Below are 22,821 nucleotides of genomic sequence, written 5' to 3'. Positions count from 1 at the left end.
ACAATTAAAAGGTAAAATAGTTCATGAATATATGGCTCACAAGTGTCGTTACTTTTTTGGAAATGATATGGGCATAAAAGGCATTCTCTGTTATTTCCAATCATCTTCGTGAACATTTAAATTAGATGTATAAGGAGGTCGCTAGATTACACTCAGCATTGTTGGCATTAAAATTCATCCTTACAATAAGGAATACATTTCCTTTCACAACTAAAACCAAAACTGTCCTACAAACAGTGACACTGGCATAGCAGTCAACAAAATATGATTGTCACATGTGTTGTGTTTACAGTGGGTCATGTGGTATATTGGTAAAATACGATCTTATTACTCGGGCTGCCGCATTTGTTGCTTGTTTCAGCAATGCCCTGTTACAGTGAACTGAGTGGTTTCCACAACTATGGCTTAATAATTTTTAGAAAACTTCTAAAAACATGTCTTTATATTGCTCGACTCCAATGGAGGCCAACTTTCTTAATCTTATAATTTCTTGACAACAAAAAACAGACAATTCAGATTATTTTATTTTATATGTTTATTTATATCTATGTGTGTTTTTATATATACACTCACTGGCTACTTTATTGCATACACCTGTTATATTCCTCATTACTGTATCAGCTAATCACATGGCATTGACTCCATGAATTTGGGGCATGGTTAAGATACCCTCAGGGAAGAAGCATGATTTATGTCACTTTAAATGTGGTATGGCTGTTGGAGCCAGATGGAGTGATCTATTTCAGAAACTGTTGATCTGCTGGGATTTTCCCTCAGAACCACCTCTAGACAGTAACTCGATGGACCAACACATCGAATTCACCAGGGATGATATGAAAAATGACAAGCTTCTTAGGTGTGAGATTTCCATCAGTAGTGGTGCACATTTAAAAGTCGAAGTGTACCGTAAATACTGATCCACACGCGTAGGTTTAAGGTTTGACTCTCATCGTCTACTGCAGCACAAACTGGGTGTCATCAGGACACTACAATACAGACCGAACACAGATACAGCGACCAGGGAAGCAGAAGAACATCATATCAAGAAGGCCCTGAGTAAATGTGGTTATCCCAGCTGGACATTTGTCAAAGCTTGGAAAACATCTAAAGAAAGCTCCAGCTGTTCCAGGAAAGAAGAAGAACAACTATTGCCTAAGCGAAAACCCTTAGTGATTCCTTATGTGTCAGGAATATCGGAACAGTTGCGATGCATTTTCTCCAAACACTGCATATCTGTGGCTTTTAAACACCAAAAAACGCTGCGCCAAAAATTGGTCCACCTCAAAGATCTGGTCCCCCAACACAAACAGAGTATTATATTGCGTACACTGTTAAGTGCCAGGAGGCACAACACAGAAGAGCTAACTCGTCAGGCCAGGACTCTGCAGTCTATTTACACCTACAGGCCAGTTGACACTCTTTCAATGATAAGGATGTACACATCCTGAACAGGGAGGAAGGCTGGTTTGAGCGGGGAGTCAAAGAGGCCATTTATGTGAAAAGGGAAAGACCATCTCTGAATCGAGGAGGGGGCCTAAGGGTACATCTTTCACCATCTTACAATGCTGTGATTGCGGCCATTCCCCAAATCTCTGTGAATGGTACTCGTGGTCATTGATCAATGATCATGACAATTTGTATATTAATGATCAAGAAACTCGCCTCACAGCCCATTGTTCATTCAATGGTGCTAGTTTCAGTCTTTATGTAAATGTACTGTTTATAAGGTTGGGGAAACCTGCAGTCAGCTGAGAATGAAGAAGTCACTTGGATGTGTAATGAAACATCCAACATTTCTCCCACTGAAAACACCATGTCCCGATGAACAGAATCGACTTTTTGGGATTTCCTTACCTGGATGATTAAGCATGCATCAAGACAACCGCCTCTATAGTTTATAGGTGAATGGTCCGAAAAAGAGAAAACATCCACTGAGCAGCAGCTCTCTGGATTAAAATGCCTTGTTGATGTCAGAGGTCAGACAAATATGACTGGACTGATTCCAACTTATAGAAAGACAACAGTAACTAAAATAATCACAAGTTACAACACATGTGTGCAGAAAAGCATCTCTGAATGCACAACAGGTAGAACCTTGAAGCAGATGGGCTATAGCAGCAGATGACCACACCTGTTCGTGAGCCAAGAACAGGAAACTGAGGCTACCATTTGCATAGGGACACTAAAATTGTACAAAGAAGATTGGGAAAATATTGCGGTCTGCTGAGTTTGAATTTCTGCTACAACTTTTAGATAGTTAGGTCAGAATAGGACAAAAACAACCTAAAACCAAGGATCCACCCTGCCTTGCATCAAGAGTTCAGGCTGCTGTTGCTGGTGTAATTGTTTGGAGGATATTTTTTGGCACCCTTTGGGCATCTTCGTACTGACTGAGCATCATTTAAACCTCACTGTCCGAGTATTCTTGTTGACCATGTCCATCACTTGACCACAGTGTACCTATCCTATCTTCTAATGGCCGCTTCAAGCACAGTGTCACGAATAATCTCAAACTGGGTTCTTCAACATAAAGAGGAGTCCATTGGGCTCAAAGGGTCTCCATAGTCACTGGATACCAATCCAAAAGAGCACCTTTGGGATGTAGTGGAACAGCAGGTTCACATCATGGATGGTCAGCCAACAAATCTGCAGCAACTGTGCAATGCGATCATGTTAATATGGATCAAAATCTCAGAGGAATGTTTCCAGCACTGTATTGAATCTGTACCCTGAAGAATTAAAACAGTTCTGAAGGCAAAAAGGAATCCAACCTGGTACCAGCAACATGTACCTAATAAAGAGTCATGAGTGCATGTGCTGGTAAGCTCACTGGCATAATTAAGAAGTGCATCTAGAAAAAAAAAGGAGGGATGAACATGCCTTTGCAACACAAATGAATAAATATCAGAGTCTCTGTGATGCTCAGATTTCAGGACAGTTTCAGCTTTATGGTTTCTCTTTCTGTCAACATGGGTCAAATAAGTTTACTGAAGTACAGTACATTGTTTTTAGTGTCCAACACTTTGTCATCTCAGAGGTAATTTCACAAAAAAAAAAAGAAAGAAAAAAAAAAAGGTGGGTGTATATTAGTAACTACATTTAATTAAATATTACATCAAAACAGACAATCCCAGACATTACATTACATCAACCTTCATTTCTTTAATATCCCCGTTTCAAATTTCAAAATATCAGTGAACACCGTCTCTTCTGAGGCTTTGGGAGATATGACACTAATAGTACACACCCATATATTTAAAGTACAATGCAACAAGCATTTTATATTTGTATTTTAAAATTAATTTAGTTTCTGATGTAGGGTTTTGATTTATTCCATTAAACACTTTTCAGTACTGTTAGCACTATTAGTTTGTCCTTGAAGGAATCCAATTTATTGCTTTTGGACCAGATATTTGTGATGCATTGATCCAGACTCTTGTTCTTTATGCAGTTTCATCACTTGCATTCACATTACAGAAAATGTGTGGAAGTCTAGTATGAAAAGGACTGCACTGTATTAGATCATAAAACACCAGGAGCTACACTACTTATGCCAACCTCATTTGAGTGAACAAACAGACAAAGCGCGGGGACTGGGAGCCCAGGGCTTAAGAGCACAGCTGTTCAACTCCACACTGTCCAACTCTGCCGTGGGCAGGAAAGCAATAGATGAAGTGAGAGACCTGGAAGAGACAGTATAAAATGGATAGACACATTTTATACTGAGGGGAGATGCGATGGCTGAGAAATTTAGCATTGTTGCTCCAAAGATAACCATGTAGTCATTTACACATGCATTTGTTCTGCAAGAAATCTGTTACCAGTATATTATAGCTATAATTTCCTATAAGTGTTAAATGGGGGAAACAAAGTTATACTGATCTGTAGACATAACAGAGACTTATTATCCACCATCCTACTACAATATGTAAATAACAGGTTCTAGGACCCTGGGATACACAGGACCTCCCAGTTTACAGTTTGTGATGGTGCAGTGAACTCTACACACATAATATGTGTACACAGACACACACTGCCAATACGCAGGCCTGGCATGCTCTGTCTCATCCATATGCAAATGTAAGGTGGAGCAGGCGCAAAGAAGAGAGAGGAAATGAATGTGAGTAAGAGCAGCACAGGAGAAAGAAGGGTAAGAGAAGAAAGGACTGCATGCAGCTAAGAGGGCAAGAAAGATGACACACCGCTCTTTCTACAGCATGAGGTGCTGCATTGTTAAAGTAGGCTGCGGGAGCGTAGGGAGCCGAGACAGCAGATAGGAGACACAGAGAGAGGGAGAGATGGATGGAGGAATGACAGCTATCTTTCAAACGTAAGATGACGAGCAGATGGCGGAATGAGGAAGCTTTCGCTGTTGGACCGCGAGGAGTGTGACGGCTCTATGTTGCCGTGCTGTAGTTTTAGCCAAAACTGTACTGACCCTGGTTGAGTGAACTCAGGCAGCCTGAGTTGCAGAGGGAGCGGATGGTCCCCGGCTCCCAGCAGCGCCGGCCCTTCATCCCACTCTGCGGGCCCGATCCCACGCCAGGCTTCCCGAGACGCAGTGTTGCCCTCAGATGCTACATAATCCCAGAGAAGGGTGGGCTGAAGCAGCAACTTTTCCTGTTCAGCATTGCAGCGTGCACACAGTTACATGCATACTCACGCACATGCAGCACACAATTACAATAATGCCAGGAGCGAAGCGGGCACCCCGCTTGTAATTCCTCTTTCTTATACCTTGTCCCTGTCTCTCAGAAACACTCGTGCACTCTGCATACACACTTTCCCATAGCTCGGCACATTTACAATTCCCTTCCACATGCTTCTCTCTGTGCAGTGCAGACTGAAGATGGAGGGAGGGAGAGAGGGAGTGAGTGAAGCAGAGAGGAGATAGGACTCGGCAGCCAGCAGTCATCTACACAACTGAGCCCAATATACACCGTTTCCTCTCTGTTGCTGCCTGCCTGATGCTTTGGCAGCTTGATGACAGAAGGCAACAATTATTCACAAATTGTAATGGCAGAGATTGCAAAACACAGTGTTGGGTTTGTAAATAAAAAGCATGTGATCAGACACAAGGACGTGTCATAGTTGTGGAAACCACTCAAGGGCATAAAGGTCAAAAGCAATAACCCCAATAAAATGTCCATTTCCACTTCTACTGATTGATGTATCCCTCCAGTGTTAATGTCATAATCCTTTATCAGAATCATTAAAGTGCTCATCTTGCAGCTGACTATGAAGTCACTCTAAAATCTAACCTCCTATCAGTGTCACTATACAACACAGAGGAATTCATGCTGTAGGATGATTTCGGCTACTATAACTGTCCTCAGTCCATGACTTTTCAAAATAAAGTGAAGGTTGCAATATTACTGCCAGTGTGAGCGTCACAGTGTGCTGTACATCAAAGTCACCTACATGAAGCAGTTTCGACATCCTGCTTCTGCATTCATCAATTTACTTTTACCATAATTACATCATGACATTGTTGATCCTAGATTGCGGCTCACTGGACAATAGAATCAAACAGATTTCAAACGTTTCTTTATTCAGATATCTTTATAATATAATTTAGCAATATTAATAGTCATTTAGAACAAAAGGGAAATTACACCCCAACACCATCTGACTTCCAAAACAACAGACATTTTTAACACCAAACTATACAGGTAAAGATTCAATAAGGAAAACTCAGGATTAAGAGCCTCTTTACCAGTGACATACACGTACCCAGTGCTCTTTTTGCATGCCTACTTGTTCTCAGTACTGCTTGTCTTTTTAATTTAATTCCAGTTTAATTATCAAGCCATTCTATTAACAACGGCTCCAGACTGTAGTGGTTAACATATTTATCTAACAGGCAAATGATCCCAATAAAACTCTGAGAGGGTTGGGTCAGGAAACACAAAAAAAAAGCTGTCCCAATCAAATATTCAGAGCCCTGTGTTGTGGCGAGCCCTCAGTGAAACTTCAGATGTTGCATCAATAATCCCATTAAAGCCATGCACTTGGGTCCAAATTTATCATTTTGATACATACAGGATACATTCATTAATTATAGTGTAATTGTTTCAAAGATTATTTGCATAAAACCACTCCCAAATAAAGTATTTATATCATATTTTATGCAATTTTACGATCAGCTGAAACTCCAGTCCACAAGTTCAAAATCTTTTACAGCCCAAACTGTTATTAATGACTCACAAAGAGTTTACTTTTCCAGGCTAGTATTGGAAAAATGTGCATTGTTTCTATAGAATAGCATAGGTCCATTTCAGGGCCTAAGTTATTCCTTTGATTAAAACCACTACTAGTCCCTACTGTAAAACCTTTGTTGTAGATGTTCTGCAGAAATATCTGGTAACAGCACAAACAGTGAACAGGAGAGAGGCTGTAAGTGAGGTGAGAGAAGTGCTGACGAGGAAAGACTGTTGGACTGTAAATAAAAAATGTCATCTAAGTGTCTTGGGGCATGTTCAGGGGGGAATGAAGCATGAAACTACAATTAATTTCACACTTAACCTTCATCATTTCTTTACTTCACTGCAGTTCAGTTTAGCCATGCAAAAAGAGCACAACCCTCTGCTGGCTTGGAGTGATATGCATCAGCTTCATAAACGCATTTTTTCCTTAGTATTAAGCTTTCTGACATCACCCTTGATGTAAATCAATCTAAGATCCAATTTATCCACGATAATAAATACATATTTTAATATAGGCACCTGAATCGAACTAATAGCTGCTAAATATTACAATTATTAACAGATTTTTTACATTCAGAAATTCAGTGCAAATATCAAATGATCTTCTTTTGAGAAAGTTTATTTTCTCCTGGAGGACACACAGATGAAGGGCAAGGAATCTGAGAGACAAACTAAAGCGAACGATGGTGTTTAAAGAGCATAAGTAACAGTCTCATTAGTCTAATTGCTGCATTAGGAAGCAGTAACCCAAACACACACAGCCTCCACGGCCTGGACGCGCAGAGCTCATTAAAACCAGTAAAACATTTCAAGAGCGAGAGTCGTTTCAACGTGGGAAAAATGTAAGATGGCATTTTAAAAGTCTCATGCTGAATATGAGATTATTTGAAGCACTAGAAGCCACATAAATGTTATTGAGCCACATAAAGGACCACATTGTGCGATACACTGTACCTCCTCGCCATCGCCGGGGAAACAAGACCACTTACATTTAAGAACCGGAAATACAAAATTTGACTTTAGTGAAATATAAGCCAAAAGAAGACCTCTTAATGCACCGAGGCTCCTGTAGCGATGATAACGCACTCATCCGAAGGAGGTGGAAGATCTTTAATTAACCACAAATGTAAGAGTTAAGACTAATTGCTTCCTGTCTCAGCCTGCACTGCCTTATAGTAAGACGGCCAAACGTCACTTTAACGATTTAACGGTTGCAAACAGACGCTATGAATGGCCCACGCAGAAGAGTGAAATTAAAGCAGATTCTCGGTACGCTGGGGCAATGAATCATCCAGCCCCACTGACAATAAACTCCAGGTATGATCTCTGCATGGCAGATGCTAGTGTTGACACTGCAAGTACATCTATGGTGTGCCTTTAAACTTTTAGGCACGGTTTATTTCAAGAATATCTTGACACGTGTCTTGAAATGCATTCAAAATTTTGAAGAGATAATCTTATCCAAAGAGGACTAACCTTCTGTCAGAGGCTACGTAATTATCTCAGTGTGTCTATCACACACACGCGCGATAGTCTCTGTGTGTAAAGTCTGAAATACTCTGGAGTTTTAGGATCTTATTTTAGACTTAAGTGTTTGATTTAATCTATATGTAAATATTTTTTATACTCCTGCCCAGGATCTTCCTCCAGCACAGACACAGAGAATAAATAATGAACCATCTTAATAAGCATAGCGCTCAGTCAAACGGCTATTGACCAGGGCTACTGACAGGTCAGGTTTTTGAAACCACAGCTCATTAGAAGCCAAGTTTCAGTTCAGCGTTATCCGTGGGTTGTCTTGTGTGTACACTTTAATCAGCTTAAGGTCAGGACTCTTTCTAAACCGGCAACATTTCAGCAATCAAAAGATTCTTTGAATGGTTGATTTCAGAGCTTGAGTGACTTATTATCACATTGAATGACCTGACATCTCTTTAAACAGATACCTTTATTTCCCAGTAGAACAGAAAAAATGAAAGAAGAGAAATCAGAGGTCGCAAGCTGTCAAAACACTGAGTCAGCGTGTGTGCAATGAATAATACACTTGTGCTAAAATTCCTCTTTTTGTTTCGTGACTGCAAATTGCTGAAGGTCTATGTTGTTGTCATGGTGTCCTGTGGTGCTACAACATGTTGCTGCAATACATAACTCATTATAGCGCTTGCTGTAATGGGAGTTCATGTCGAATGCAGAGATGTCTTTCCATTCAGATCGCTTACCTTCACATTCATAAAAACGATAATCATGTAGGTTTAGGATTGAAGCTTGAAAATGAAACTCCAAATCAATAAATAAAGAAATCAAAGACTTAAAAAAATTTATTTACCGTTCTGCTTTATGTCACCCCTGCTCAGCTGTAATCTGTAAGTGGCCACAAAGAACAAGGTTTTTATTACTGGGTTAGATTAAACTGATGGTTGACAGCGCATAATCGTACTCTAGCAACTGGAATGATTAGGTATTAGTTTTGGATATATCAGCTTCAGTTTAATAGTAAAAATAATGTGTCATGGCACTGAAGAGTCAAATTTGGGAAGAAAGGTCAATTAAGTCACTGTGAATGTGCCGTGGTTATTGGTGCCAGATAGGTTGGTCTAAGGATTTCATAAAGTGCTGATTTCCTGCGACTTTCCCACATGACAGAGAATGATAAGAAAAAAATAGAAACCAGTGAGCGGAAGTTCTCTGGGCAAAAATGCTTGGAAGGCAACATTAACTCAAGTAACCACTTGTTACAACCAAGGTATACAGATGTGTCAAATTAACACTTACAAGACTTAGGTTGCTTCAGTTTAACAGCAGCAATTTCAAACACCAAGCGTGCTGATTTAGCATCAGGACCCAAAGCAACGTGTTTGCCCAGTAAAAGTTATCTTTACTGCTGACTAAGAGAAGAGTAAATTGCCATCTCTGTTCTTTCCAGACAGCAGTCACCTACAGGCAGGGTGATTCAGAGTTCGTTCAGCATGATTATCCTAAAAAGGAGACTGTTTACCACAAACTGTTTCAAAATACAGTGGCAGAGGAAGACGGGAAGGAAAAAGAGACAATGCCATGCATTTTTAAGTCAACGCATGACAATGGATTCGTTCAGTTTAGGTTGTTTACAGTGAAAAAAAACAAACAAAAACATCACAAAGTGGGGGCTTAAAGAGAATGTCACATCAGTGGGAGAAAAGACAGGTGGCGTCTAACTCCAAAATCAATGTGTCAGCATGGCCGGCATTATGTAGGCCATGCTGGAAAGGAAGCCAGAGTGCAGAAAGGTTAAATCCACCGTGAGGCAGTAAAAGATTTGATTTCATACTGTTACCTTTACAAATGATTACAGACAGAAAAGGAAACAGGAAGTTAAATATGGCAGAAAACACAGAGGAGAAAAGAAAAAGACTATCAGACTCGTATCATTTCTGCCTGGTTGACTGTTTGGACAACCACAGCTTTTAGGCTCGCTGTGAAGCCTGGCTTCAGTTGTGTTTGTTATGTCACACGCCTGAAAGTAGCTCTGATCTCTCCGTCTCCATCTCCCTTGTCTTTGGGGACTGAGCTGATCTTGCAAATCAACCTCAGCCAGCACACCCGTCTACATCCAAGGCAAACAAGGGGAAGCAATTCAGTGCACAGCCACAGGAGAACTTAATTGATGAAGATAATAGGCACACCATCTGTCATTTCATAACATCCTTCACAGGCTCAGAAAGTAGCATTTCATGGCTAGAGCTCATTGCAGATGAAGCAGCTGCAGCATAATTGGGAAATTGTTTTGTTGTTTTTGTGTTTTGTTCACCAAATATGTCAAGGTGTAGTTTTTGGCTCTATGGTGATAACAGCAAATGTGAATGTTTAACATAAGAGCTAAAAGAAAAAAAGAAAAAAAAAGAAAAAAAAGAAAAACACTTTTTCCCAATAAAAAAATAATAATAAAAATCATATACTAGACAAAATCATCAAGTTATTGATGCAAAGACACATTACTAGTCCAGATTTACTGCCATGTAGGCTGATGTTGCACACATTATGACTGTCCTCTAATCAGTCTCCTTCCCTGCCCTAAAAGGTTCATTTACCCTAAACGTCAAATGATGCACAGCTTTCTATTCAATTTCTATATATTATATATTAATCATTTCCCCATTCTGCTTAAACACCTTCAATGTCACCTACTAAGCACAGAAATAACACTTAAACCACCACTAGTTCCACACTGATGAGTTATCACTTCAAATGATCAAAAAACAAACAAAAACACAAATACAATAGCTGACACATGATAAATACACAGCAAGATCTAAATCATCCTAACCAGATATCCAAGTCTGAGTGTGCACACACACAGATTCCTGAGGACAACACAAATGGAAGAAAAGCCATTTACTTACAGGAGGGAGACCTTATGCTGCTTGTATCATCACCCACTACTTGGCAGGACAATCACAATTATTTAAGCAACAGAGAGCAGGTGGAGAGGGGAGAGTTGAAGAAAGATGATGGTGGTTATTCCATTCCGACCTAAACCCTGGATGCAAAGCAGCACAACCTGCTCAGTGAGAGAGCCGGGAAAGACGGAGAGAGGGAGAGAGAGGGAGAGGGGGTGGGGCGGGAAAATCAGACAGCGCGAGGGATGGTGAGAATATAAGAGGGTTAAAAAAATTTTTTAAAAAAAACAATGTAGTCAGTTCACACCAAGAGGTGGGGAGCAGGGAGAGGTGATCTTGATGAAAATAAATAACTGAGAGAAGCATGTTTAAAAGGCAATACTTGATCAGTGCTCTCTTCACCTTTGAAAATATGCTGAAGGCTTCAGGACCTTGGACAGAGCTCTCTCTTTGCAACTAAAGATAATGCAACAGGGGACAGAAAGAAAAATAACTGATCCACTTCCAGTTTATGTGTCACCAGAGTCAGTAAGTTGTACTGCTTATAGATTAGACACCCAGTGCAGATCAATGCACTGCTTTTTGAAAACTCCAGACTCACATCTTCTTGCACGCCTGATGGATTGGTGTCTGATACCGATGCCAACCTGATCTGCATCTGTCTGAGTTCACTCAGAGAAACACCCGAGTAGATGACTACTACAAGAGTGAATTCCTCTTCTTCTTTTTAAACTTCCAGTAAACCATTTTACTATCCACTAAAATTTATCAAGAAAAAAAAATAATAGCTTGTGCTAAATTTACAGGCTCGGCAGTGTCAGGCTGTGATCCCACTTTCACAAGCCGTGAAGACAAGGCAGAGCAACCCAGGAGAGAGGTCACAGTGAAGTGAGGGAAACACTGCCACCTGCTGAGCTCATATGCCTTAGATTTCAGCTAGTCTCAGTTAGAAAGCCAATCTCAGCCTAAATTAAGACAATACGCACACGAGAAAAGTCAGCCAAATGGAAAAGCAGCAGAAGTGACACCAGCATTCATTAAGGCAACTGACTGAAAGATCAGGTCAGGTCTACACAAGATCAATCTTATTGCCGGCTGACAGCGAGAGACTTGAAATCCAGTAAATTATACAGAAGACCTAAAGAATAAGGGCCTAAAAATTACACTGCACTGCATGTCTAAGCAAAGTAACAGTAGGCAACGTCAAGGATTTCACTTTGTCAGTTCTGCTCTGTATTGACACGCAAGTCATGTTGTGCTCGTGGCTCCCCCGAGGAGACAGAGAGGGAAGAGCGAGTTAGTAAATGCAGGCGCCTGGTCACTGATCCATGTTTGCTCATGGATAAAGAACAATATGCTCTGCATTACGCTGGAAACAAAACTCACCACAAATATAATGTTGACACTTTTTCCTGACTGACATGCAGCAAGTTAAGACGATATGAATACACTCAGCAGAAGTTGACAGATATTTAAATTTAAACAAACTCACTGCATCATCGAGTTACAAAGTCTAATGTTTGGCAGGTAATAACAGCATTTATGCAGCAAATATTGATTTCAGGCTCTACGATTGTATATGAACCATTTAACAAAGTCTCAGACTGACAGTTTCACTCTCTATCATGTGCTATGAAAGCAACAGCATACCCTGAGTGACTACTGCAGCGCACACAGGTGCTTTTTTTTTCCTGTGACTTCCTGTTTTAAAACGAGCATACATTCTGAATTATTACACAGCCTATTTAAACACCTTCTATGGGCCTTGACTTAAAGTATAACCGCTAACGGGATCTTTGTGGTGATGTCAGCTTGGACCTGAGACTTTTAAAGCCTGCCTGTGAAAACAAGACGTGTTGTTAAAGTGGTGGTTAAAACGTTTCTACAGTAGGAAACAAACGTCTTTAAAAACTTCTTTGGGGCAAAGTCAGCAAACTTTTTAAGTGGACTATATGCAGTTTTTGTATCCTAATGTGCGTTGAAATTAAAGTTAATTCAAAAATAACTGGCCAAATAAATGACCAGAGCTGTTTGGCTGCTTGAATTTAAAAGGACTTTGCTGAAGAGGCACAAAAAGAATGCTGTGTTGCACTATGGGAGCTGTAGGATGCAGCATTTTAGGAGTTTGGGACACACTATGGATTAAAAAGTCGCAGTGTGTGCCTCTTTGATTTTGTGCGTGTGTATATAAATGGACTGGCAATATATGGCACTTTCTTAGTCTTAGACTACTCAAAACATTTTACAACACTGTAAGCCACTCATGGCATTTATGCACATAATCATACAGTGAGTGCTTCATCGCTCACACACTGATGGATGCATGGGGGCAGTTTGGGGTTCAGGATCTTGATCTTGTGAGAACCAGTCCATGTGCCATCACTGTCATTTTGATTGCCTCCATTTTAAATGAGAAAATCTACTATTTGTATAATTACATTAGAGTAAAATGCTTCAGGGTTACATGGATGTTTTTATAATACCTTTCATATTCCTCTATAAATAAAAACATTGCTAGTGTTTTACAAATATCTCTTTAAAACAGCCTTTACACTGCAATTGTAAATGTGTCACACCTATCGAAGCTTGTCTCAACTTCATATATAAAAAAATAAAAATCACATTGTGTCTTACAAACCTTTCCTGCATAGTATTTTTTCAAAAATCCCCATTAAATGGAAACTGCTTTGTGTCTATGTCACCCGCTCTGGATTATGAACTACCAATGAGACACCAGGGAAACCAAGCTGAGCAAAACTGGTTAAATACACAAAGAAGGTCATGTTCTGTGAAGAAAATAAAGGACATCAAACTGCAGTGGCACAAAAGCTTTAGCTGGACATCAGCATAATGGAACTGGTCACCAAAAATGCACGCACACGCAAACACACACAGCCAAGCTGTTCAATAGCCTAACCTTTTCAAAATACAAATATACAAGCATTCCTGTCCTGCTTACTGGAAGTGATGAGCTGAAAAGCTCTCACATCCCCCTCCTGCCCAAGTCTATATTTAGTGATCTGACTTTCAAATGGAGGCCAGAGCAATATATAGCCTGTCTCAGTCTCTCTAGGCCCTGTCTGCAAAACAAAACATCCAGGCAGAGAGGCTCTGGGACGATGCCAGGGTGAAACGTGAAGAAAAACGGCTCTCCTCGACTTTTCCCACAGCCTTTGACCAGAAACCTTTAATACAAGCACACAAGAATAAGTCCCCTTGGAAAGGAGAGTGTTCTGCTGACAGGAGGTTGAATGGAAGCTTGGTTCTCACAGTCTTATTAGCATACTCCAGTTTGTTGAGTGAGCAGACAGCGCTGCCCTCTCCTGGCTCATAACGGAATGTGAATGACATTAAAGAAGCAGGACAGCTGTGATGAATATCAAATAGCACTGGACACCGGGGACCAGGAACAAAAACAGATATATCCAAATTTCTAGACTGGCCTAAAAACTGTGCAGAACTCTGCTTAACCAGTAGTGAAATCACCTGAGATAAACAAGACAAAGGCACACTGTTCTTTTTGCTCAAACTGACTCAGTCCAGCTTGTTATTTATCGGATTCTGACCAGTAACACCTTGCACCACCAGCTCACAGCCATCTTGCCCACAATTTATGTGTTGCAGAGCTATTTTTCTATTTAGGCAGCCGGTTACTACATCTGTCCTTACCAGACTGATCGTTCATCATCCGGATTGCTTTAGCTTTGGCCAACTCCAGTGCCGTGACCCATCTCTGCCGCTCCACTTCTGTGCTGGCCTTCAGATGGTAAGTGCGGCCGCCGCTGCTCAGCACAATATTGCAGGCGTCCTCTGTGTCGATGTGTGCAGTTGCAAGGTTTATAGTTCCTCGGCACGTGTGGGCCATCTCTGCCTGTGTCCTGCAAACAAAACGCCAAGTAGAAAAAGCTGAAAACTTGTTTTGTTTTATTTTTCCCCTGTCTTACAATCACATCATTCAATCCTAACACTGTAAATTCATGTTCATATCCATTACAGCAGGGGTGCAAGTAGGAGAGTGGAAGAGGCATGTGGCCACTAAGAACAAGCAGGGAGGTATCCACGGTGATCGTGTCAGTCAGTTTTCAGGACTGTTCACATTATTTCACTCAATAAACACAACCTTATACATGAAATTACACCTGCATACAAATGGAGCTCCTGATTCACTCAGCGTGACCTGACTGCCCCTGCTGCGAGTGTGTTGAATTGTGGGTATCTGAGTAGCCTGTAAGTCCAACTGTTGCGCATAACAAGGCCTTTGTCTGAGCGAACACAGGCAAACAATGAAGAACAGTGTGAACAAAGAGAGAACAGAGTGTGAGAGGAGGTAAAAATGACAGAGCGATAGTAGGGAGACAGAACCAAAGCAGCAGGACGAGAGATTAGAACAAAGGGTAAAGGGAACAGTGGGTTGTATGAGTTGATGACTATATGTATTGTGTAAATCTTTGACAAAAGTGTACTCCAGGGCTGTTTCTAGCTCAAAATGGGCCTTTGCGGGTGGGAGGGGCACATCAACGCAATTGCTCTGCATATAAGTAAAGCAAAAAAAAAAAAAAAAAAAAACTGTACTTAATAGAAATCTATGCAAACATTAGTTATTTCAGTAGTTTTATGCTGAAAAACATACATCCTTTACATGTTTTGATACTTTCCTTTAGTGTGGCTGAATGAAAATATGTAACAGGCAAATACAGAAAATACCCCCAGCTGACCACAGCAGATGTCTGCCCCTCCCTGAGTCTGGTTCTGCCAGAGGTTTCTTCCTGTTAAAGGGAGTTTTTCCTTCCCACTGTTGCCAAGTGTTTGCTAATAGGGGGGTCATCTGATTGTTGGTGTTTTCTCTGGGGTCTTTACCTTACAATATAAAGTGTCTTCAGATGACTGTTGTTGTGATTTGGTGCTATATAAATGAAATCAAATTGAACTGAATTAAAAGGAAAATCCATTTCAATGAGGTTCGTTTAAATACAACTAGTTTTTTTTAATAACTGAAAAGAAAAAAACTCTACAAAAACTATGCACTTAACATTCTGCATTTGAAAACTGTCTGCCTGACATTTTGTCACAGTTAAGTGAACTGAACTGCAGGGCATGGGTAGACCCTCGTGGCCTTTTGAAGCAGGTTTTCAGCCCGACCACAGACTGCTGATTTTGCCGATTAACAGCCTCAACCGGGGAGCAGCAACTAATCAGCAAAATCATATGCTCCACTCGCTCTTGTGAAGTGCAGAGGTTGTGTCAAATGAAACAAAGAGATGCTCAGCCCTCCATGTCACATGTCTGCCTGCTCATACCCTTGGAAACGGCCCCTTTGACGCACCCGTGCAATCATGTGAATTTGTCTGTGGGTCCTAACATCCTTTCATCCATCCTCAGTGAGCTCTCCCTGCCACAAGCAGCTGCCTCTCAGCAGCACTAAGCTCCCCAACAGTTCCGGCCTCAGCTGACACTAACAAGGTGGTTGCCGCCTTGTTGAGTGAGAGTTTGAAGTGTATTTAAAAGTTCTGCCAGGCAGTGGCTTCCCCTATACAGCTTCTCCAGGCTGAAGTCAAGTCTTGTTATAATGCCAGTCCAGAACAAGCGGTTCAGTGTACCCTTCCTCTGGCACTCGGTGCACATCAGTTGCGCAGACAACACCGCACTGTGGCCATGCGAAGCAGCGCGGAGGGGCAGCCGGCAATCCTGAACAGCCCAGATTTCAGCCGAGCTCAGCTGCAGAGTGCCGGATTTAAGTGGGTCAACAAAGGGAATGTGCTGCTGATGAGTAAGATGAGAAGCCACACTGATCGCTTCTGCCCTATGGGGAGGTGAGGCCATGCAAAGGCCATGAAATCATACAGTCAAGGAAACTAAAAAAGAAGCTGGGAAAGAGCGAAAAGAACCACGGAGGCATTAAGGCACTAGCAGAGGGGATAGGGGGAAGGTGAATGTGGGCTGCTGCTGCGGGTAAGCGAGGGGTCCTGCATGTTGCGCTCAGCCAGGAGAGAAATGCAGTGCTTTACCTGTCGGTCCCCTGCGCACAAATCCTCATAAAACACAAATCCACCGATCTGGAGCATGTAATGACAAAACAACAACCAGTGAAGAACACAGAACAGACGGCCGTAAGCATGAAGAGGCACACAGAAGAAGGCAAGGGAGTACCCTGAGCATGAGAACGCACAGTACACAAGTTTGTTATTCTGGCTGCGGGCCCATCACAAGACAGGGAAGAAGCCGGCGACTATGTCATGCTAATGAAAGAAAAGAAAGATAAGGAAACCAAAAGCAATGACACTGCAGCACGGATGGTGTGACATGACCTGCTGAAAAACCAAAACAATGAGATAATGAAAATGTGGCCAGAGCCCCTGATCTCTTCAACATCGCTGTGCTGCCCTCAGCTTGACATAAACACACAAACAAACACACACACTAAGAGATGTACACTCTTTAGCCTGGTGCAAATACCAGAAAACGAGCCCATTAACAAGATTAGATCAGCGCAGCAACATCTCTTGTTCCAGCCACTCTGCTGATGTGTCGGAATAGTAAACAGGATTCAGGCCAGGCTTTACCCTCCAGCTGGGCCGAAGGTTGGCCAGTTTCCCCGCTCCCTCCCCGCCTCCCAGGAGCTGAGAGGTGTGAGCTGTAACGCCAAAACCTGACTTTCCAAAGGGACGCAAGAGGTGCCGCCCCCCCACCGAGCATTTAAATTGATACTATCTAGTTACTCTCCCGCAGCTGAGAAGGAAACATGGAAGGCCTGGTCTAGTATGAAGAGCAAGGCTGGATTTACTGATACAGCAGCTCCAATAGCACTCAAAGCTTTAATACCCTGTAATCTTCCCTAACACACCAAGCTGGATATACTATAAGAGGTGAGAGTATTAAAACTGTGAGGAATAGTAAATTATGCATCTTTTTTTTTTTAAAGAAGTTCATTGAGAAAAGAAGGGAAATATCTCCTGATATTTCTGAGGCTGAAATAAAAGCCAGACAGAGCCGCAATGTCACAGCCTTAACCAATCAATAACTACCGCCCTGTTGAATCTCTATAAAACTCATTGTAATTTACCAGGAGCAAGTACTGAGTGCGTCAGTCAGCCCACGAACCGTTTCTTATAACCCAGCAGTTGTGTCGCAGCACCAGCTCAAAGAACCAACCCGCTGCTTTATCAACAGCAGGCCTGAATGAAAGGAAACCTTTGGGGGCATTGACTAGTCTTAATTGCCACGTCTGTCAGTACTGATTTATCACAAATACAAAGTACCCTTTTTAAAGGGGGCGGGTGGACCCTGCGAATTATTAAACAAAGCAAAAATGATTAAATGCAGGACAGGCTACATGAGGTTTGATGAAAGTTGTCTTTGCTTTAAAGTGTGTGACACGGTTTAATGTGTTGTGAATTGTATTTCCATTAAATCAGATAACACGCTGATGCAAAGTGACATCGTCTTTCTTCTGATGCTTCAACCTAAAGACAAAAAAACAGTCAGAAAACACTTTAACCTAACACGTTGTCACATTTGACTGACTGTTTCCCCTTTACTTCACTCACAAAAGAAGCGCAGACAGTCAGCCAGAGAAGGCGCAACACAAAGCCTGAAGTCAGACACGCACAGTGTGGTCTGCCAGGAAGACAGCAGTGGAGGGGACAGCTCGTTCGCTTCGCTGCCTCTGTGCTCAGATGTCGACGGGCTACCTTTACTCCGGGGACAGCAGTCACCTTACAACATAATGGACTATTAATAGAGGGTAGAGGCAACAGGCATCTTTCCTTTCACCACAAGCACGGACAGGTGTGGGGCCGCATCTACCACACCTCTGTCAAATAACCCCGCTGGCACGAAAAGACAAAGAGTCTGTTTCAGAAAGTGTGGCATGAAATGGTCTGAAAAGAGATTTGATTGTGTTTCTGCCAGCACACAGAGTAGAGAAAGCTCCCTATTCAATCTCCATTTTTAGTTTTGGAGCTGCAGGAAAACATCGTGAGTCAGAAGTTTGCTTCACAGCCCGGGGAGGCAAAATCGTACTGATGAGCATTCGCCGCGTTATTTGATGTACACAGACGGTTCGCAGGGGACCCTTTAAACAAGCACTCTAACTTCCCAATTAAAGATGACATTTGAAAAAGACATTAACCCAGAGGGATCAACTTATGATTTGCATTATTTTATGGCTGCAAGCAATTACAGAGTGCATTAACACATCATGCTAGAGCCATCTAAACTGTGAAAGCATTTAAACTTCACAGTCAAGGCTTTGACTCGCAGCATGGTGAGCAGAGGAAGGTTAATGCCATTAGGTGCACCTTCACTCTTTAATTAGGGAAACTGGGTCAGAGACAGGGCGAACATCTGTTGCTGGAAAACACTATGACCAAAAGATCCCACTGATATAAATGCTTTGGTAACATGACAGGCCTCAGTATGACGTACAAACTGCTGAAACCGTCTGTGTACATCAAATAATGCAGGGTGTTTCAGTGTTGACAAAAGCAGCAGCAATAGCAAACAAACAGGTTAAACATGCAACAGCCAAGCAGTGAAAGTGAAAATCAACTAATTTTGCATGACCAAACAGCAGCTCAAGATCTGGCTTTCTGCCTCTGTCCCACCATCTTTGTCAGTATATCAAAGAGGTTTAGGGGGAAAGCTGTGAAGATTATGTCACACAAAGCAGGTACAGCTTTGTTCCAGAGTCTGGTTCTGCCTGATGTTCCTTCCTGCCAAAAGGAGGTTTTTCCTTCTCGCTGTCACCAAGTGTTTGCTCATAAAAGGTCATATGATTGGGGCGTTTCTCTATTATTGTAGGGTCTTTAGCTTATGATATAAAGTGATTTGAGGCGACTGTTCTTTTGATTTGGCTTTATATAAAATAACATAAACTTAATTGAAGCAAGTCTGTAATTCTCATTGCTGTTGCCAAGGAGATTTGTTGATTCTGACTGGCTTTAAATTGAAGTGCTATAGTATAAATCCACGTTACTAACTGAAATAAGCCTAGGAGCTGGCGTGCTTTACGATCCATTCAGAGAGCTCATGTATGAGCTTGAACACCTGCACCTGCGGAAACATGACTCCCGCGGAGAAAGCACCTGATCCACAGGTGCTACTACAGCTAACACTAGCTCGCAGCTACCTGGCTGTGCGATAGGAGCGAGGACAGACGGATAAACGATAGCGACCTTCTCTCGCACAGTATCCCGTTACGGCGATCATACTAAGTGGCTGGGCTCAGTAACGTGACCGTGATGCAATGAATGAATGCACTCTGAAAAGTAACGTGGCGGTCATGTGGCGAAGGTATTTGAGACGGTGAAAGTCACATAAAAAGAAGTATTCAGGGCGAAGGGTTATTAAATGTGTGTTAAAAGCGGCCGGGCACCCTGTCGTGTCGGTCTCCCCGGGCGGACAGCTGGATCTGCAGCCGCCTGACAGCTGATGACAGGAGGCTATCGTGCTAGCTTGGTGTGCTGGCTAACGTCTGCGCCTGCCGTGACATGATTTCCCACTTATTTAAAGGACTAGCTGCCCTATATGTCCCCGTCTGTGTCACTGTCTCTCCGCGCCCAGCTGTCTTTTAAAGAAAATCCTGACTTTCTCCTCCGTCACAGCTCCGGTAGCTAGCTCTAGCCTGCTGCTAAACAGCTGAGGCAGCCAGCTGTAGTGATGCGCCGACACAGAAATGTGAGCACAAGTGGCGTTTACATTTTCCAGGGGGAGGGAGGAGGAAACATACACGCCATGCGTGCGATATTTACCTGTAATATGACAGCAGGCCATTGCTGAGGACAAACCACCGCCGCTGGTAGCCTTTCAGATAATTGGTCCATTTAAAAAGCCAGCCTTTGTAAGTATCCGACCCAGGTGCCGGGGCCGCGGCAGAGGCGGATGCCGAGCCCTTCCCTTGCTCGCTCATCCTCGGCTCCGCCGCACGCCACAGAGTGCTGGATAAACCGGGAGTAGCGGAGACAGGGACACTAGCCCCAGATGGTCCACCAGGGCGAGGGCCTTGTCACTGACAAATGAGATCGACGGAAGAGGGTCCGGTGTAGGGCGAGAGAAACCACCGTAAACCCCCTTCACATGACGCCGGAATGGACACCGGAGGAAGAACGAGAAGTGATGCCAAGACACTTTGCTGATGCAGACTGCAGAGGATTCAGAGCACAGAGCTGGGCTGGATAGAAGGGAGAGCCCTTACATGGTCTCAGCGTAACCTGACAAGGCTGCCATCAAACTAAATTACTTACATTACGACAGCGATAAACAGTTTGTGGCACCAATTTTAGGGAGAGGGCGGCCGCTACCCCGGCCACTCATTGAGGGGGTTGCACTGAGGGGGAGTGTCCGCTCTATCAATTCAAGTCTATAATTCAGCCCCGCACCACGTGACGTTGTTATCTAAACATTCCTAAACATTTGACATGCGGTTTTGGCTCCTGAATTCTGATCTGATGCTGTCAGATTGAGTAGGGCAGACAAACCAAGTTAATCATCAGTGTTATTAATCCAGCCTGTGCCTTTGCTTATAATCCAGGTCCTAATAAATCAGTGGTACCGGTGCACATCAGGGTGAGACACTTTTGGCACCCTTTTACTTGTGAAAAAACACATTGAGTGTAGGGCAATCTGCATTTGAAGTAACAAATAAACCACATGACTAAGAAAGCCTGCCCCAGAGCTACTGCCTGCTCTTTGGGGGTTTGCTGTGTTATTACTTAATCTTAAATCCCCGGACTGCCCAGGGTAACCTGTGTCATTTTATTCTTTTAGTTTGTATTATGCTGTCACCTAAATGGGATCGTGATATATATGCACAATAAACAGGGCCACAGATAGAACCAAATAATCATTTTTTCCACCCACCATCACCAGTACAACGAGCATAAGTCTACGCTTTCACAATGTTATACAAATGTTTGTCCCCAGAGTCCGAATGGAATAAAGGGGAAAGGCTTGTAAAGCTGTGGCCTCTGTTTCCTGGAATAATATCCTACAGAAGGAGATGACAATGTCCCCTTTAAAGGAGCGAGAGAATAGCTCTTTTGGTCAGTGTGACTGCTTTTGTAATGATCTGTTATTTATCTGTTATATGATTTGCATGTTTGTGTTCAACTGTGTGTACTGAATGTCAGGTGTATGTCTTTCTTTACTTGTCATATTGTTATGTGTTGTATTTAGTCAGGTCCCTCTTGGAAAACGCATGTCTTTCAGTACAGCAGGCCTCCTTTTACAGTACAGAAACATTTATTCAGTTAATTTTCAGTCCATCTAGACTGGATATATCATCACAATGCCACCTTAAATGAACTGAGTTGGTTAAAACTAGTGTGTGTGTGTGGGGGGGGGGGGGGGGGGGGCGTCAGACACATGTTCGAGCAAAAATCCAGTAACTGGAAGTGTGTTTGATGCTTCTGATGTGGTTCCTGATAACATCGCTTTACCACAAGATGGCAATGTTGTAGAATTGATCCTAATGTGGTGAAGCCATGAAAAACACAAGGAGAAAAAAAAGGGGGACTATGCGCTTACCTGCTGCTCCTTGGCAGGTAGCTCCATGCCCTCCTGGGTTTTAATTGCACCTTAGAACACACATGCATCAACACTACAATGAGCGGGTGGAGGGAGGTTTGGAGTCTTCTCTCACCCCCGTTCTCTGCGGCCTGCTGGAGCGGGGGGGCTAGGAGGAGTTGGCTGTCCAGCTGCGGTCTGGAGTGTGGGGCCTCCCTGCTGCTGCGGAGTCGGGGCGGTCTGCCTCTCCCCACCGCAGGGAAAAGGGTAACACCACCTGGGTCTGGGTGCAGTTCCCCCCTCCAGGGGCAAGGGTACCTAGACCTGGTTCGTAGAGTACGCTTGGGGAGTGTGATCGTGTGTACAGCGTCTCTTTATGTCTGTCTCCATGTTGGTTGAGTGTGGAGTAAGTGCATATGAGAGCATGAGGGTGGGGATGGATGTTTGTGTCTGTGTGTGCCTGTCTGTGTCTATATGTCAGGTTGGGTATCAGACGCCACCTCTCTGGGGACATCTCAGGCCCTCCAAGGTTTGGAGGCCTATCTCCACCCACCACTTCCCCTGCCAGTGGCGGACTCCCTCAGGTGTCGGTGCGTTGGTGGTTCTTTGTGTCTGGGGGTGGGCGTCCGGGTACACACCGGCTCACTCCTTGGCGGCCGCTTATCGGGGCCTGGAGCCTGGGGCTCGCTCGGGCCACTTCGGAGGTGGGGTGCCCCCGGCCTCTCGGCCTGGGGCTC

General features: G+C 43.0%; 1 protein-coding gene across 2 annotated transcripts in view; it reads right to left on the bottom strand.

Annotated features, from left to right (window-relative positions):
* Positions 1-20,817, bottom strand: part of osbp2b (oxysterol binding protein 2b) — a 53,286-nt gene extending 32,469 nt beyond the window's left edge. Inside the window, exons 1-2 of one of the 2 annotated variants that reach the window (XM_085425532.1) lie at positions 20,332-20,817; positions 14,252-14,460 (exon numbers count right to left, since the gene is read on the bottom strand). In XM_085425532.1, the coding sequence (XP_085281658.1) occupies positions 14,252-14,460; positions 20,332-20,489 (367 nt within the window). In that variant the 5' untranslated portion in view covers positions 20,490-20,817. Of the gene's footprint in view, positions 1-14,251; positions 14,461-17,035; positions 17,175-20,331 lie in introns of those variants that run through there. The other variant, XM_085425533.1, reaches the window with a different exon arrangement.
* Positions 20,818-22,821: the final 2,004 nt, after the last annotated feature.

This window comes from Rhamphochromis longiceps, linkage group LG12 (assembly GCF_057381845.1).
Source record: "Rhamphochromis longiceps isolate RC_006_pf linkage group LG12, R_longiceps_female_GT1.1, whole genome shotgun sequence".
NCBI classification, from domain to species: domain Eukaryota; kingdom Metazoa; phylum Chordata; class Actinopteri; order Cichliformes; family Cichlidae; genus Rhamphochromis; species Rhamphochromis longiceps.
Note: the sequence above shows the minus strand (reverse complement) of the source record. Positions and strands in the feature narration are given on the sequence as shown.